This window comes from Impatiens glandulifera, chromosome 4 (genome assembly GCF_907164915.1).
Source record: "Impatiens glandulifera chromosome 4, dImpGla2.1, whole genome shotgun sequence".
Classification (NCBI taxonomy): domain Eukaryota; kingdom Viridiplantae; phylum Streptophyta; class Magnoliopsida; order Ericales; family Balsaminaceae; genus Impatiens; species Impatiens glandulifera.
The window spans coordinates 15,496,805-15,511,066 of record NC_061865.1 but is presented as its reverse complement, the minus strand read 5'-3'; the positions used below and the strand labels follow the sequence as shown (position 1 = coordinate 15,511,066).

Genomic DNA, 14,262 nt, shown 5'->3' with positions numbered 1-14,262 from the left:
ATATATATATATATATATATATATATATATATATATATTAAATCTTAGTTTTCTGATAATATGATTTCTATCTTCGATTTCTTATTGACAAATTTAACATGATATACGTGAATGATATATTGTATACATTTTAAAAAAATGTTAAGAAATCATAATTTTTATTGGGATTTTGCCATTTAATTCAGAGTGAAAGTTTACTCACTCAAAAGTAATCATAACAATTTTTTTTTTAATTGAAAAATTTATTAATAATTAAAAGCACAATTGTTATTAATAAATATTATTTTTTAAATATAATAATAAAAAGAGAACTATTTAATTGATTATATAAATATACAATGTTATCAAGGGATTATTAATTAGATTATTTATGAATTCCCTACTCAATACTCATGAAAGACCCAATTCAAATAAAAAATTTGTGACCCATAATATTAAATATAATTATATTTTTTGTTTAAGGTAAGAAGTTATCGTGACCACGTCTATCCTAATTATAATTTTTAACATTGGAACATAAATTAAATATCTATAAAATTAATAATTAATTAATAATATATGTTAATTAATTAATAAGACTGAGTCCACTGACTATGTAAATATTGTGGCCCATAAAATGGACCAATGGGCCATGCAACTGAATCTTATTACAATATAAAACAAAAAAAAAAATATATTATATTATATTCTGAAGAGAGAGAACAAGGGATAGAACATAGGAGAGAATAAAAATGCATGTAAATTAATTATAACACATGTGAGAACATGTAACATGTAACACACGTGTATTGGAGTCCGGGCCGGAATAAGTCCGACAAACCCTCGGACTAGGGCAGCCTACTCTCAAGGGCAGCCTACTCCCAAGGGCAGCTCATTTGTTAAAAACATTAAAATATTTACTTATATTTATTATAATTTTAAACATAAATAGTTGTAGTGTGGTGGTTCAAGATATGCATTTAAAGTTTCAATGTCAAGTGTTATGGGTTTAAATCTTACCAAAATTGATTTTTTTTTTTATCAATTTTTAAACCAAGACTTAGGGCAACCAAGATGGGTTCAAATCTTACCAAAATTGATTTTTTTTTTATCAATTTTTAAAACAAGAGACTTAGGGCAACCAAAAATTTATCAAACTTTTTCTACCGAGGCTAGGACAGCCCAAACCTCGGGACCGGCTCTAATTGGAGTGTGTGTAACTATTAAAGTATTTTTATTTAAAAATAAAATCATATTGCTAGCTCAATTGAAAATATTTTTTACATAAAAAAACCATAAAATATATAATAATCAATAAGAGGAATGGCCTTAATAAAATAAAACTTTGTAAATTAGGATATTATTAACTTTCTCCAATAACTATAATTTTTTTTTATATTAGAATATGTTCGATAAATAGCGAATCTTAAATTTATTCCTTAAATACATACAAATTCTCATATTCAATCAAGAATCAAGAATCAAGAATCATATTCCCCAAATATGCGGAATCAAGATCGCCGGAACGTTCGGCATAATCGGCACAATCAGCACGATCGGCACGTTCGGCACAATTGCTCGGTCGTGCGATTCATTTGATTTGGTAGTCGATTACGGGAAACGTGGTCGGAGTAAAGATCGTCGGCACGTTCGACACGTTCAGCACCATCGGCACGACAAATACGTCTGACACATTCGACACATATGGAAAAAAGCATATAGGGTTTGAATAAGGTCGTGTCAAGATTGTTATTCTAACTTTGATCTCATGTTCTGAAGTCTTATTGGAATATGGGTAAAAAGAAAAACAACACGGCCAAAGAAGTGCATGACTTTGTTCTTAAAGGAGTCAATGTCAAAGAAATGCGGGACTTTGTTCCTAGAGGAGTCAAAGAAACTGCAGAGAATGAAATGAACAAAATAGCTGAAAAAGTTATTAACGAAAAGTGCAGGAAATCAGTAAAAAACCAATTGCTGCCCAAAATCCTTTGGAAAATAATGCAGGGATCAAGGAGAAAAAAGGAGTTTGAATGATATGGTATAATCAAATGGCCAATTTATTTGGACTAAAAAACCAAATCACCAAACTCTTGATGCATGCTAAGAAATGAGAGATTGTACTTAGTAAAGAGAAAATACAAAGCACAACAGTCCAACTTAACACTCACTATCTCTAGGACTAGAATTTACTCAAGAATGATGAATATGAAGTGATAGTAAAATGGTTTGTTGCAACAATGAGGGAGTTAATGAATGCTCCTAAATCGAATACATATACTATCCGAAGTAATTCTACATGAAAAATCAATGAAGTTTGGAAAAACAACATTGGGAAAAGGTTGAAGATCATGCATACAAAGGAAAAATCTATTTGGGTAATGTACAGATAAAAGTAGAGGTACTGAATTGTCTTTTTGAATTTAAATTGCCTACTATAGTATAAGAAAACTGTGTTAAGGATTGTGAAAATGTAGTGGTGGGAAACTACATAGGAAATAATAGAGTTTCCTTCATAGTCGCCAAAGAGGCACTTATGAAGCAATGGGAGGAAAAAAGATTGGAGAAAATTTCAGCAAATATACATGATCTCTACTTTCTGAAATTTAAGAAGGGATCAAATCTGAATGAAATTATGAAAAATGGGCATACATATATTGGATCCAACTACATGAAGTTGGAAAAATGGTCTGAAGATTTGAACCTATTAAGCAAGTCTAATGAAATAACTCAGATATGGTTCAAACTTTGGAATATCCCTGCACACATGTATAATGTAGAAGTTCTTAGTCATTTTGTAAGTTTATTGGGTACACAATTATACATGGACTCAATTATTGAAGGAGGAGAACACCTATCATTTGCTAGAATTAGTATTGAGGTGCATCCTAGAAGCACATTGCCGAATAGTATGACAGTAGTTGACAGAAAATGAAAATATATTGTCATGAAAATTACTTATAAGTAGAGGCCATACAGATGCACTTTCTACAATATCTTCCAACATGCAAGCCCAAATTGTGATTTGGCTAAGGATTAAGATTAGAAAATTCATAAAGGTTAGAAAGTAAAGATACAGAAAAATGAAACAGAGGTTAAAGATAAAGAAAATTATGTACAAGACGAAAGTAGTACAAAGAAGGAGGTGAAACCTCAACCTAATAATGTTGAAGAGATAGTTGAGGATTCTCAATCAAATCAAGTTGAAGTGATTGCTGATGAAAAAAGAGAGGAAGATACTCAGGCTAATCAAGAGGAAGAAGAAAATTTCAAGGTTGATATTGATGAATCCAAAGTTGCTGAGAATTGTTTTTTATCAAATCAAAACGGGTTCATATAAAAGAAAAAATCAAAATGAGAATAGGAAGTATTAATCATCATCTTCAGTTCATCCCCTTTTCATTACAAGAGGCACTAGTAAAAAATGCACAATTACCGAGAATTATAGCCGAGAGTGAAATAATTCTCCTCTCTATGATAATAATATCATCGAGGACAAAAGGTTACTCCTGGTAATAATTATGATTATAACCGAGAGCACATGGTTACTCTCGGTAAAAAATATATATTTTGACCTAAATTGATTCCAGTCGCCAAGTCTTTCTTCTGGCAAACTATTTCTTCCTTTCTTTGTAGATTCTCTAATGTCTAAATTCACGCAGCAAGCTAAATCAATCTCCATTTTCTTCTTCTAGACCTGAATTACATCTCCTCTCTACTGTCTATAGTAGCGGCGACGGCGACGGCTCTACTTTAGTTCTTATCAGTTTTTCTCGATTTCGACCTCTCTTTCTGCACAAGTTTTTTATGAGCTCCATGTATATGCTACAACAAGAATGGACGGAGGAGCCAGATACTATAACCTTCGTACGGTTGAAGAGGTTTTTAAGGATTTTAAAGGTTGGCGTTCTAGTTTGATTAAAGCCCTCACTACATGTATTATCTTTTGTTTACTTTTACTGATGTTAAGGTTTTTTTGGAAGATTAATTTTTTCATACATTTTAATTCTCCTTTTGGTTTTGATATTTTTGATTTGTTTGATAAATGTTGAAGATTTTTTTCAACAGTGCGATCTTGGTCAGTAGTTAAGGATTTCATTTGATTGCTTTCTCTCTCATTGATAGTAATGTGTTGGTCTCCTGATGCTGTTAAAACTTGTCATCCTTCTTGTTTGTCCTTAGATTATATTATATAGATCTTTGTTTGTTGAAATAATAATTGCATTAATTTGTTTGATGGTATTCAATTAATTGTGTCTGATTTTTAATTTATGTCTTTGACGATTGACACTGATAACAGAGAAGGAGAACCTTTGTCTATATGGATTTTCCAGTGAGCAATGGGAAGTTAATTTGCAAGAGACGAGATGCAAGAAAAAGTATGGTTGACTCTTGTTTCAGTCCATAGTGATGTCTGGTTACTGGTAATAGCCTTCTATTTTGGTGCTAGATTTAGCTTTGACAACTCTAACATGTCTCTCTACCATCCACATTTCTTTTATTTATGTATTTTGGATTCTCATTTCATAGTTCATCTAGTTTTGGGGGATAATTGTTGGTCTGATGATCCATTCTCGAATGATGATAATGCTTGGAAAGCGCTTTATCACAAGGTTAGTTTCATTCCAAACTTAGCCATCAGTTCGTGATTATGATTTTTTTTTCTTATTTTGCTATTTGTTCGTGAGATTTGAGAATTATGATTGACCCATTTCAATTTGCATCGATGTTTGATAATAGGCTATGGATCTGGTCGCCGGTGGGTTTAAGGCTGAGAGAACGGAGGAGGGTAATGAGTTCGAGGTGGGTTAGACTGTTGTTGGAATGTCTTTTAGTTGGTTGATTTGGTCTTATTGGAGATTGTCTATGGTCGGAGATGTGGAGAAGAAGGAGAGAGATGGAAGAACATAGAAAAGGGGAATTGGAGAAGAAGGAGAGAGAAATGGAAGATTATAATTGTTTTAGAATGGCTAATTATATAAAAAAATCAATTATTTCTGAAAGCAAATACTCTCATTCATATTAATTTTTTTCACTAAAAATCATTTTTTACTAGTGAGGAATGAGAAGGGGAAGAGTAAGGACAAGGGAAAGAAGAAGAAAACTTATTGAAACATTAAGTTGGTACGGAAATAAAAATCATGATTGGGATAATTAGGATTTGATACAACTTGTAATCTTTATTTGTAATCTTTATTTTTCATATATTTGATCGCTACTAATCAGGTTTTTTAGGGTCGTTTGATTGTCATCTTTTAATTATAGCTAAAGTTTGTCTAACTTTGATTATTGACTTTAAGATTTTAATGACATAATTTAACTGTTTTTTTAAAAAAAATATTTTTATATTATATATATGGTAGACACAATCAATTTATAACATTTAAAGTCCATCGTAAAATATCATTGTAAGATATTTTAATAAGTCTTCCCAACCAATATAAAATTTTCAAAAGAAATATATAAAAGCCCATTGTATATTATTTTAAATAATTAATTAATTTGGAAAAAATATTGTATCAATTAGAGTCCAAATTAATTAAAATCCATACATTTTAAATAAAACTTAAATAACTTGAATAAGTGGCTAAATAAATGAAATAAATGAGCTAAAGTCATAGATTATATATTGTATTAATATTGTGTGTTTACAAGAAAAAATTAACAGAGTCAACTAGTTAAAAGAAGAGGAGAAAAACAACAAAGACATAACTTGAAGAAAGGGCGATGATTGGGTATGGTTATAAGAGAAAGGAGGAGACTAGAGGCCTTATGATAGAGACTGATGTGATTTTTGAAAATGTTAACTTTCGAATAAACGCTTGCATCGACTTTGATCTTTATGGGCTGGTACCAAGATCAAGTCTAGACAAACGCCTCATGCTTGGAAGTTAATGGAGAGCGTCATGAGTTCTTCCAAAGACTTATTAACACCTGAGCAATTAAGTTGGGAATTCAAAAAGTGGGAAATAGTAGTTTTATTCAAAATTTAAAAGTGAAGCTCTTGTCTATAAAATAGAACATAAGGGTCGGCAAATTCAAAGAAGAGATTTATGAGAGAAATTAGAGCTTATAACATATTAGAAAAATAATGTTCATCATTATAAAAAAGTTTCGGTTCTAACTCACTAGATAAGCTTCGGTTCTGGAATTTTTCTAGAGAAGACTTAGGACTAGATTTTAACTCACTAAATAGTTGCCTAAAGTGTAAGTAAAAACGAATTCAGGATTTAAAGTTGGGTGAACTTGAAAAAAGTTTGAGAAATTTACAAAAATTATGATTTTTTTTTTTTTAATAAAATGAGTGTATAAATTATGAAAAAAAGGTAAGTTTTACCATTTTTTTTTAATAATTAGCTAAACAAACAATGAATTATATTGAAATTTTTAAGAAATTAGGTGGTGATGTCACATTTCTACCGTAAAAAAAATCGAGGTGGGCTCCATCCCTATTTGTACGTTGCTCGTAACTCCTCATTTTCGGTTCTAATACAAGTTCTAAATTAATCTTTGTTTATTTACATTTTCATGTTTTGCCTAGTTGTTCTTCGTCTCTATTATCGATGTAATTGCATAAATAAGTTTGAATAGAAGTAGACACACTTTTAGTCAAGTTAGAATGGAGCAATTCAATATAATACAAATTTATCCGAATTTGAATTTTAATTAAAAAAATTGGAATCATCATTCTCGGACTCTTGCCTGAGGGTGATGATCCAAGAACGCTCTAAAGATGTTCTATGATCGATCTAAGTAATTTTTAACTTCTTGTAATCACTCTAAATATGAGTTCAAGAAAATAAAAATGAAATCACCATTTTGAATTAAAAAAAATTGTTATTGAAGGCTTAAGATATGTTTGTTTCCAACAAGTTGTTTAGATCTTTCAAGAATGATCGAGCACTTTGAGAAGAATCGTGATTTTGATTGTATTGGAAATTAAATGGATGTCCCATTACCCGATTAAGGCGTGAATTTATATAGTTTATTAAAAAGAAGTTATAAAGTAAGAGTGAAGATCTAAATAATAAATAACTTTAAAACAAGTAATATCGAAGTTAAAAAAAATATAAACATTACTTACTAAGTATGTTGTAGATGTTCAAGAACATAACAACTTTGTTGTTATTATAATGATGAAAAAAAAATATAGAATAAATGTTGGGGAAAAAATAAAGATTGAAGATGAAGAGCGATAAAAAATAAGGATCGAAGATGAAGAGCGATAAAAAATAATAATATTTTATTAGTTGAAGACGAATAATAATGAAAGATTTTAGTTTTTTAGTATTAAAAAGTAATTTAAATGAAGTGTGTATAAGTGAAATAAATAATGTAATTATTATGATGAAGGTAATTATGAGGATACGAAATGTCATAATAATACTTAATAAATAAAAAATATTTGCTTTAATATAAGTATATATAGTTGGGTATCGGGATTTAAGTCCCCCGATTGAGTACATTTTTCATTACCCATCCCCGATCTCAAACCTGATCATCGGTTATTTACGGGTATCTAGCATACGAATTTTCATTGTCATTTCTAGACCTTTTGGTTGATTGACGGGTCAGTTTGTGTAGATAAGTTCCTTACGAGTTTTAAAACTGAAATAGTCAGGGTTTTGTATTGAAAATTACATTTTCTAGTTGATGTGACAAACTTTGGTGTATGTGATTTTGCCCATCCGACCGAGTTTTCTTATACTGAGAATAGAGTCAAATGATGAGTCCGAGCGATATTAGGAGGCTCTCATGTCTCCCGACCGAGTGGCTAAAAAAATTAAGGAAATTAAAAGGGACCCATACCCCTACATTTTTTATATTATATATATATGTGAATAAATTATGCATTAATTCAAATTTTAAATAAATATTTTAAGTAGGATTGTGTAAGTTACTATTAAATATAGACCAAAAAACTTTAATTATTAAAGTTAAATAAATTAAATATTACACTTATTTTAAAAAACACTATAATAAAAATAAGGAACATTAAATTTCAACTATTGGACCTTTTTTTAAAAAAAAAATCAACTATTGGAAAGGAGGGTAATTTCTAGATCGAACTATTTACAACTTTTTAAACATAAGATACATTTTTCATTGGCTTTTTTTATTAGGCTATTAAGTTATTTATAATTTTTTCTCTCAAAAATAAAATATTCTGATTTATAAATAAATAACATAATTATATAAGTTCCTCCCTTAGAAAAAGAAATAGCTCAACTTCCTCCTAAAAGCTTTTAGTGTTATTGTTGTGGGTATAGTTATTGCTTTTATTATTGTTATCTAATTGTTCTCATTTTTTTCAATGTTTAATACTTTTTTACTTTATTTGAAAGTAATACTCTCTCAATTAAGTTTTTATTGTTTGGTAGTTGCTAAGGAATGTTTATTAAGTATTTAAAACTAGTATTAAATGTATATACATTCTATAACTTTAATTTGGTGTTAGGATTAACACAAATCTTTTTATTAATAATTTTTAAAATATTTAGCATTATTAATTTGAATTATTTTAACATTTTATGAAATTAATTTTTAACTATTATAAAGAAATTATTTGTATTTTATTTTTAGTCAATGACTGTTCTTTATAAGGATGTCATAAATTAATATGTATAAGATCAAATATTTCTTTGGAAAAATAATCTATTTTGAAAACATATTCTATGAAACAATTATTTGTAAAAAAACTTTTGAGAAAGTAGAGATCGAAGAAAAGAGTGAAGATAAAAATAATATTTTACTATTATAAAATAGTTAAATTAAGAGTAAGGACTAATGACTAATAAAAGATAAATAAATTTATATGAATATTAGAAAAAAAAATCAGTTCTAGAGAAGTTTAGATAAAAAAAAATGATATATTTATTTGTCAGGTTTGTTATTATACGACTTAAAGAATTTGATGAATAATTTAGAGATTAATTTATATATATATATATATATATATATATATATATATATATATATATATATATATATATATATATATATATATATATAATTTCACTCTAATTCATTTTGCCACATTATTTTTATCATTTCTCATTTTAAAATTTCAAAAAAAATATCTTATATTTATGAGTGTTTTTTTGAGTTTTTGACTCAACTATTTCGGTGTGAAACTCAATTATTGGATTCAGTTAATTTTGTCAAGTTTATTGTAATGGTTATTTTGTGATAAATCATTATAATTTCTGTTGTATTCTTGGAAGCAGCTACTGACAAAAACTCTCACTGTTTAAAAAAAAATGTGATTCTCACATGCTCATAGCAATAATAAGAGTTTCTTCCTTTTATTTTATTTAATAAATTATTGTATTTCTTATATTGTCATTTAGTTGTATTGTGATAATATTTCTTTTTATATTTGTTACTATATAAGATTACCTACCACCAGAGTTGGTCACGAGTTTTGGACTGTCTCAGCCCACAAATAAAAGAATAGATTTTTTTTTTTTTTACTTATGTTTATTTTAAAATTTTGATAATTTTTTTTGAGATACAAACCCTAAACCAAATAAAAACTCTTAAACCACCCTATTACACACTTCTATATTTAAAAATACAATAAATAAATATATATATATATATATTAGTTTTTAAATAAATGAGCTCCCTAACCCGAGAACTTACTGGGCTTACCCAAAGCTGCCCTGCCAATAACTAATTCGAGAAATGGTATCATTAACATGAAATTAATCCTTCATTTCTTTTGAATGTCCAAACTCCAAAGTATAAAGAAATCCAATAAACTACGTAACAAAATTAACTTTCACAACAAATTAATATTGAAATTGATTGTTACAAGATCCAAGCGATATATGATAGTATTTCTCAAATTTATTAAAACAACACATGAAATTATTTGCAACTAAAATCAAATACTAATATATATGACATTTACTTCTCAACAAACAAGTGGATTCAATGTTAGCATTTTTTTTTCTTATAACACATAATTCAAGAAAGTAATAGCAGACTTATTTAAAAAATTTTGATTCCCAACAAATGAATAACTTGGATAAAATTGAAGTTATTATAGATAGTTTTTATTAATAAAAAAAATGTCTTCAAGAAAAAAAAAAGTTAGACTGAAAATATAATAATTATGTATTATAATTTAATTAAGATTATTAAGTCAATGTATATTATGTTCTTATGTTTAAAGTTTGTAAGGCAAATATTTAATATAAGATGTGAGGGAAGACTGAAGAGGATGGTCCTAAAGCTGCCCACGGCCGGCCCTGGTCAAATGAAAGTAAAGTCGGGTCGGGTCAGATTTAGGGTTTAGGACAAGAGAATCGTTGATATAAGAGAATGTGTAAAAAAGAGGTGATATTAAATTGTTTAAATTTTAAAATAAATGACAGCTAAAAAACTGATTGATGAAGGTGCGCCCAATAGGAGTCCGAATACCCACCCATCAAACGACTCTTTATGAGCTGGATTCCAAACACCAAATATTTATTATATTTATTATATTCTGAAGTGATAAGGACAGGAGATAGAGGGGAGAGAAGATCAACGAATCTTTATAGCTATATAAAACAAAACAAAAATATAAATGAAGAGAGAGAATAGGGTTTAGGGACAGAGGAGAGAGAATAAAATTGCATGCAAATTAATTATAACACATGTCGCAATTTTATAACACATGTCACAACATGCAAGTCTACGTATAATATGTCATGTGACTAATAAAATATTTTTATTTAAAATCACAAATAAAACCATATTGCTAACTCAATTAAAAATGATTTTACGTAATAATTATTTTTTTTATAATTCTTAATAATAATTAAGAAAAATAAAATAGAACTAGGTGACAATTAGGATCGGTAATTTCAGTATAGTTTAATTTTGATAAAATAATTTAAAGGATATTGATATATATAAATAAAATATAAAATAATAATTTAAAATAGAAGGTATTTTAGTATTTTGGTTAATAAAATGAGTGATTTAATTATTAAGAAGTGATTGATTTAAAAATTAATTTTGGTTAGATTTTTTTTTTTATCAAAAGTAATTCTTTTTTCAAAATCATCAATAATTATTATTTTTTTCTTCTCTAAGTTGAAAAAAAAAAATCGAACAAATCTATAGATAAAAAAATTGAATAATTTTAAGAAATATTTTAAATATAAACTTTCTTTTTAATAGCTAATATAAAATTATTATTTTATTTTTTTTATTTAATAAATTAGTAACTAAAATATTATATATATATATATATATATATATATATATATATATATATTTAAAATTAAGCCTACAAGGAGTTAAATAAATAGGGTCTCAAAAAGCTAAAGACATTCATCTAGTTGCTAACTAAAAAAAGGATATATTTAAAATTTATACCTACTAAATATATCTATTTATATTATATTAACAATAAAATACATCTTTCATTGTTTATTTAATAATGTTATTAAGTGATTAATAAATTATTTTTCTTGAAAGTAAAATTATTATAATTGATTAAATATATTATTTATAAATATATGATTATATAAGTCTCATTTTGCATTCTCGATATAAAAATATGCTTATATATCTCTTTTGAGAACCTCTAGTCTCTACGAACCATAATTATCTTACAACAATAATTATTAATAATTATTGTGAGTATGAATATTGATTTTCGTGACGTGACGAATATTAATTTCCGTCATTGTTAATTGAATATTTTAGTCTCTAGTTGATCTCGTTTCTTTGCACAGTTCAAGTCCTTACTCGTTTTAGGCATATATTTGTAATAATCGTATTTGAATACAAGTTTATTGTAAAATCTCTCGGATAAGTTTTTATTGTCAAATTTTCTTTGATGAAGGTAAATTATTAGGTTTTACACCTCTTATTCTTACTCTAATATTATAGATCTGATGTCAAATTATTTATTTTTTTAATTTACTATATTGCTGTTTGTTGGTAAACACTTTACTGTATTAGATCTGAAATCATGAAATAAATAAAAAAACATTTGTATTCACACTAAGAGTTTTTTAAAATTATTTGTCGAAATAAATAAAAAAAACATTTGTATTCACACTAAAAGTTTTTTTAAATTATTTGTTTTTCCAAAAACCCTAAATAAAAAACTATTTCTCTCGCATAAAATTATTTTCAAAAAAATATTAAGTGATATATAAAATAATTAAAATATATACAAAAAAAAATATATATATATATATGTGCGCTTATTTAAAGGTATTTAAAGTGATAAATAAGTGATTACTTAATAAATTAAGATTAATATATATTATAATATAAAATTAATAATTAATATTATTTTTAAAATTAATATTATCATGTCCCTAGTATTGTATTTAAAATTTCTAACTATTGTTATTACTATTATGAATTTTGTCTTTTCTAATGTAATTGAGCATGCAACTAGTTTGATCATGTTTTTTTTTTTAAAAAAAATAATTTTAAAAATATTGTTCGATAAAAGAAATAGGTTAATTGAGATTTGTTTAAGATAAGTGATCTGATTGATAAAATTATAATAAGATTATAGAAAAAAATTAAAATTTTAAAAAAAAAATCAAAATAACTCAAGTCAAACTAGCTCCTTCTAATTATTAGTTTTTATTGTAGGAATGTAACATGATACATCCTAGTTCCTCACATCCATTATTAAAAGAATTATTTTTTTTTTTTTTTCAGTTTCAGGTTATATTTTCAGATTCTATCTATTACCTTATCTCTTCCTTTCATTAACCTTAAATGAAAAACTATTTCTCTCTATTCCATAGGTACAAAGTTATTTAATTTTCTGTTACTCACTTATTTAATTACATTTAAAATGGGATGTAGGTGGTATAGGTAAAATAAGTAAAATAATAAAAATAAATTAAAAAAGTAAGACAATAAATATATACTAATTTAATAGTAATTAAGAGAGATAAAATATTTAAAATAATATATATATATATATATATATTATATATATATATATACTTATATATGATATAAATTAAAGGAATTTTAAATGGTAAATAAGTGATATTTAAAAAAATAAGATTAATATATATATATATATATATATTATAATATAAAATAAATAATTTATATTACTAATTAATAGAATTATGCATTCATCATTCTTATCTTTCAAAACAATATTATTGGAAAAGAAAATAGGATATATGAGATTTGTTTACATAATTATTGTAAAGTTTTAATATTTTAATATTTTTATTGATAAAAAAATAAAAAAATATCATTTACTTAGCATTTAAAATTCCTTTATTTATTTATTTATATATATATATATTTATTATTTTAAATATTTTATCTCTCTTAATTATAAAGGTAGAGGTAATGTTTAGTATGTGATAATAAATATATAAGTATAAGTTGTATGAGGTATAAATTATAAAGAGGTAGTAAAAGATATAAATTATATAGGTTATTTTTGTTTGGTTGAGAGTATAAAATAGATATAAATTATATAGGTTTTCTTATTTTGTGTTTGTCTCTGTGGTATAAGAAAGTTGTAAAAAGTGTAAATGACTATTTTATCTTTATATTTATATAAATTATTTTAATATTTATCTTATAAATAAATTATATAGATATAAGTTTTCATTAATTAATAATAATATCACTAATTTATATAATTTATTATAAATATAATTTATTAATAATTAAATACAATTTTTATTTTTATTTTTACAATTAATTATATATATGACTATTATATTTTAATTAGTGTTATTAGTTTTAAAATAATAATTATATTTAACTGTGTATAAAATTATCACAATTAATTTTTTTATACTTAAAATAATATAATATTTGTTTACAAAGATAAATAAATATATAAAAATTAAAAATAAATAAAATTAATATTTTAAAATATAAATAAATATTTAGTTATAGGTTATTATTATTAAATTATAATAAAAAAATTATAATTATAATAATTTATAAAATAATAAGGTAAAATAGAAATATTAAATTTTATTAAATTTTATATATCTTTGTAACAAGTAATAGTAAGTACAATATTGTATCTCTTTTTAAGTATAAATTATACTAGAATAACACTGTAGATATAATTATTAATATACTAAATAACTATTCTAATAGTATTATACCCATACCAAACACGTAGCACAAGGCAATTAAATAGGTATATATTTATTATTTTACTTTTTAAATTTGATAGATAGAAAATAATAGAAAAATATATTTTTTAAACTCAAAAAAACATTAAAAAAAACATAATCCAAAATAGCTCTTGGATCAAACGAGCAGCTCCTT

At 25.4% G+C, this 14,262-nt stretch overlaps 1 protein-coding gene across 1 annotated transcript in view; it reads left to right on the top strand.

The window, feature by feature from the left end:
• Positions 1-1,770: 1,770 nt before the first annotated feature.
• The window catches only part of LOC124934802, a 28,321-nt gene continuing 15,829 nt past the window's right edge, over positions 1,771-14,262 (top strand). The window contains exons 1-4 of the mRNA XM_047475304.1: positions 1,771-1,938; positions 4,277-4,355; positions 4,507-4,589; positions 4,717-4,779. Coding sequence (XP_047331260.1) covers positions 1,771-1,938; positions 4,277-4,355; positions 4,507-4,589; positions 4,717-4,779 — 393 coding nt within the window. The remainder of the gene's footprint in view (positions 1,939-4,276; positions 4,356-4,506; positions 4,590-4,716; positions 4,780-14,262) is intronic.